Raw genomic sequence first — 3,024 nt, 5'->3', positions numbered from 1 at the left:
TGTAGAGTGTAAATTGAAACCGGGCCGCTTTAACAGTCAGACTTTATACGGGCCGCTGTAACATTCAGACATGTTACAGGCCGCTGTAACATGTCTGTAAACTAAAGTGATTAACTATGTGATTATTTATCTCTGTGTTTTTAAAATATGAATCTTTTTAAAATGAAGTAAAAACAGCAGACAACCTTAAACCACTCTTTTCTTTCACATCTGTTTTGAACCACTTTTCTCACATTAATATTTTACTGAGTCAAAATACCACAGTACACACACAGACTACTGCAGTTTTTAACCCTTACTGTTACCACAGGGCTGAGCAGAACCTCCAAACGGTGGCTCGGGGCCACAAAGGGCCACATGCCGTCCATTCACGGACAGTGGGCTACACTACCAGAAGACGGTCGTCTCCATGGCAACCATGAGCTGAACGGCTCTGAGGCAGAGCTGCTCACCAACAGTCCTGGACGAAGACTGAATGAAAACGACACCTTCAAAGGTGACCTGTTATTTTATTTTCATCTACTAAACTGGACTCCCAACATCAGGACCAACATCTGGACCAACATCTGGACCAACATCTGGACCAACATCTGGACCAACATCTGGACCAACATCAGGACCAACATCTGGACCAACATCTGGACCAACATCAGGACCAACATCTGGACCAACATCTGGACCAACATCAGGACCAACATCTGGACCAACATCTGGACCAACATCAGGACCAACATCTGGACCAACATCTGGACCAACATTTGGACCAACATCTGGACAACAGAACAGAACAGAACAGAACAGGTCTGGACAGAACAGAACAGAACAGCACAGAACAGGACAGAACAGAACAGAACATAACAGAACAGAACAGGACAGAACAGGACAGAACAGAACAGAACATAACAGAACAGAACAGAACAGAACAGCACAGAACAGGACAGAACAGAACAGAACAGCGTGTCTTTACCTGCTCTCCAGGAGAAATGATGATCCTTGGAAAACACGACGTCTGATTGGACGGAACAGGACAAAAGAGACAGGAGGACGAAGAAGCCCAGGTGGTGTCCAGCTCTTGGTGTCCAGGAATCCACCCTCAAGTCATCTTTCAGAACCATGGTCCGGTCCATTCTTTCCTCTCTTAATCCTGCAGAGGAGGGAAGATTCAACCCAACAGTCAGTCGTTCAGGAGAAAAACATTTGGTCAAAAGAACTGAGTTCAACAGTCCCCCCCCCCCCCCCCCAAACTTCAGGCCCACTGTGGCCCGGCGGGTCACACTGTAAAACTCATCAAGGAGCCAAAGGTCTGGTTGAACACCTCTGGGCCGGAGCCTCCTGTTGAACAACAACGTGAGGGTCAACCATCAGCGAGTGTGGACCACACAGCCAATGACAGAGGCCCTGAGGCCGACCCAGAGACACGACCTTCACAGGCTCCTCACACAGATCAAAGAGACGTGATTAGACACGTGACCTGGACAGACGACCGATGACTCTGTAATCCAGTACATGAGTGTGATTCCACGCCGGCTTCCTCTGCCACACAGACCAGTGATGATTCATCAGTGATGACCAGAGACCCTCAGCCTCCCATGGTACACCTGAGCTAACATGGAGTACCAGTTCTTCTTTTTCATTAGCTCACAGCTCCTCCTGCAGCGACCCGTGTCCTCGGAGTGTTTCACCACGCCTCTGACTGTGTTGAACCAAATGCAAAATTAATTCATATGTGATTAAAGCTAACACCTGATGCTAATGTTGACAGATGTCTTTTTTCAATTTGTCTCAATGTTGATTTTTGAATTATTTCCTCAATAACAGCAGGTCCGCCACAAAAAAGATCAAGAAAAATATATATATACAAGAACAAGAACAAGAAGTTCCAGCAAATTTAAGCAAAATAAAGCTGTTTTAAAAACTTAACTTTTTGTCAAATTTTTGTTGTTTTAAAAACTTAACTTTTTGTCAAAGTTTTACTACACATTGTATTTTGATATTAATTATTTGATCACAAAATTCACCACAGCACAAAAAAAAAAAAGTTTGCCATGTTTTGTGTTGATTAATTAAAGTCTTATTTCTGCAGGTGAGATGATTCACACGGCGGTTGTTTTATGGAGGGTTAGAATCGGCCAGTCTGATTGGCTGTCTGTTTAGGTCGGGGTTTGTTTCTCTGTAATAGAGACGTCTTCCGTGTGTCGGAGCGCCGCAGACGCTAACGCACAGTTTGACATTTGAACACAGAACAATTGCGTTAGCCTGTCCTTCGTAGATGTCTGGGCGCCATGAGCTTCACGTCCACGGTTCAAACACTGGCACGGAGGAGCGTTTGAAATCGATCATCCCACAGACGAGAGAAAAACGCCTCCGTTTCATCTCTTTTCACTGGAGAAAATAAAGGACTTTCTTTTTCCAACTGTTTCTTTGTCTCACTTTTCCTGGAAATGAATTGTGCTGGGATGAATGAACAGAGAAGTCTGGCACATGTGCAGCCAGCAGCCAATTAGACGCCTCTGACTGCTGATCGCCCGCCAAGCGCCGAGGCTTTGGACGCCGTACCTGACTGCGCCCAGATTACATCCTCCCTGCAGCCAGTCGCCTCTGAAGAGTCGCACGGCCGGCCGCTGTCTTCATCCACAGAGAGAACACGTCACAGCTGATCGGTTCTGTAGGGGGCGCTCTTCACGGGAGTGTTTTCTCTGTTTTGGAGATGATCGTGTGGATTACTGTCCTCCTTCCAGTGTTTTTAGGAGTCGGTGCCAGCACAGCCCGCACCTGGGCCCCCCCCCCCCCCCTCCCCGCCCCCCCGACTGCCTGCTTGACCAATCGATTCAGCCTGTTTTGAGTGAAACTGAAGTCAAACTAATTTGGTCAAACATCTGCTCCACTTTGACGAATGTGAAGCTAAACGAAATCCACCAGATGGCAGGATGACAGTAAATGGTTTACTCTTCTGGCTCCTCCCACAACTGGGAATTCTGAAGCAGGAAAATTGTCCTACATTCACACTGTTAGCATCGTACAAAC

At 46.6% G+C, this 3,024-nt stretch overlaps 1 protein-coding gene across 1 annotated transcript in view; it reads right to left on the bottom strand.

Annotated features, from left to right (window-relative positions):
• Positions 1–3,024, bottom strand: part of thsd7ba (thrombospondin, type I, domain containing 7Ba) — an 87,876-nt gene that overhangs the window by 58,967 nt on the left and 25,885 nt on the right. Inside the window, exon 3 of the mRNA XM_025063806.1 lies at positions 968–1,144. Coding sequence (XP_024919574.1) covers positions 968–1,127 — 160 coding nt within the window. The 5' untranslated portion in view covers positions 1,128–1,144. The remainder of the gene's footprint in view (positions 1–967; positions 1,145–3,024) is intronic.

Source organism: Cynoglossus semilaevis, chromosome 16 (assembly GCF_000523025.1).
Source record: "Cynoglossus semilaevis isolate Cse_v1.0 chromosome 16, Cse_v1.0, whole genome shotgun sequence".
NCBI lineage: Eukaryota > Metazoa > Chordata > Actinopteri > Pleuronectiformes > Cynoglossidae > Cynoglossus > Cynoglossus semilaevis.
This window is presented reverse-complemented; position numbering and strand designations above follow the sequence as displayed.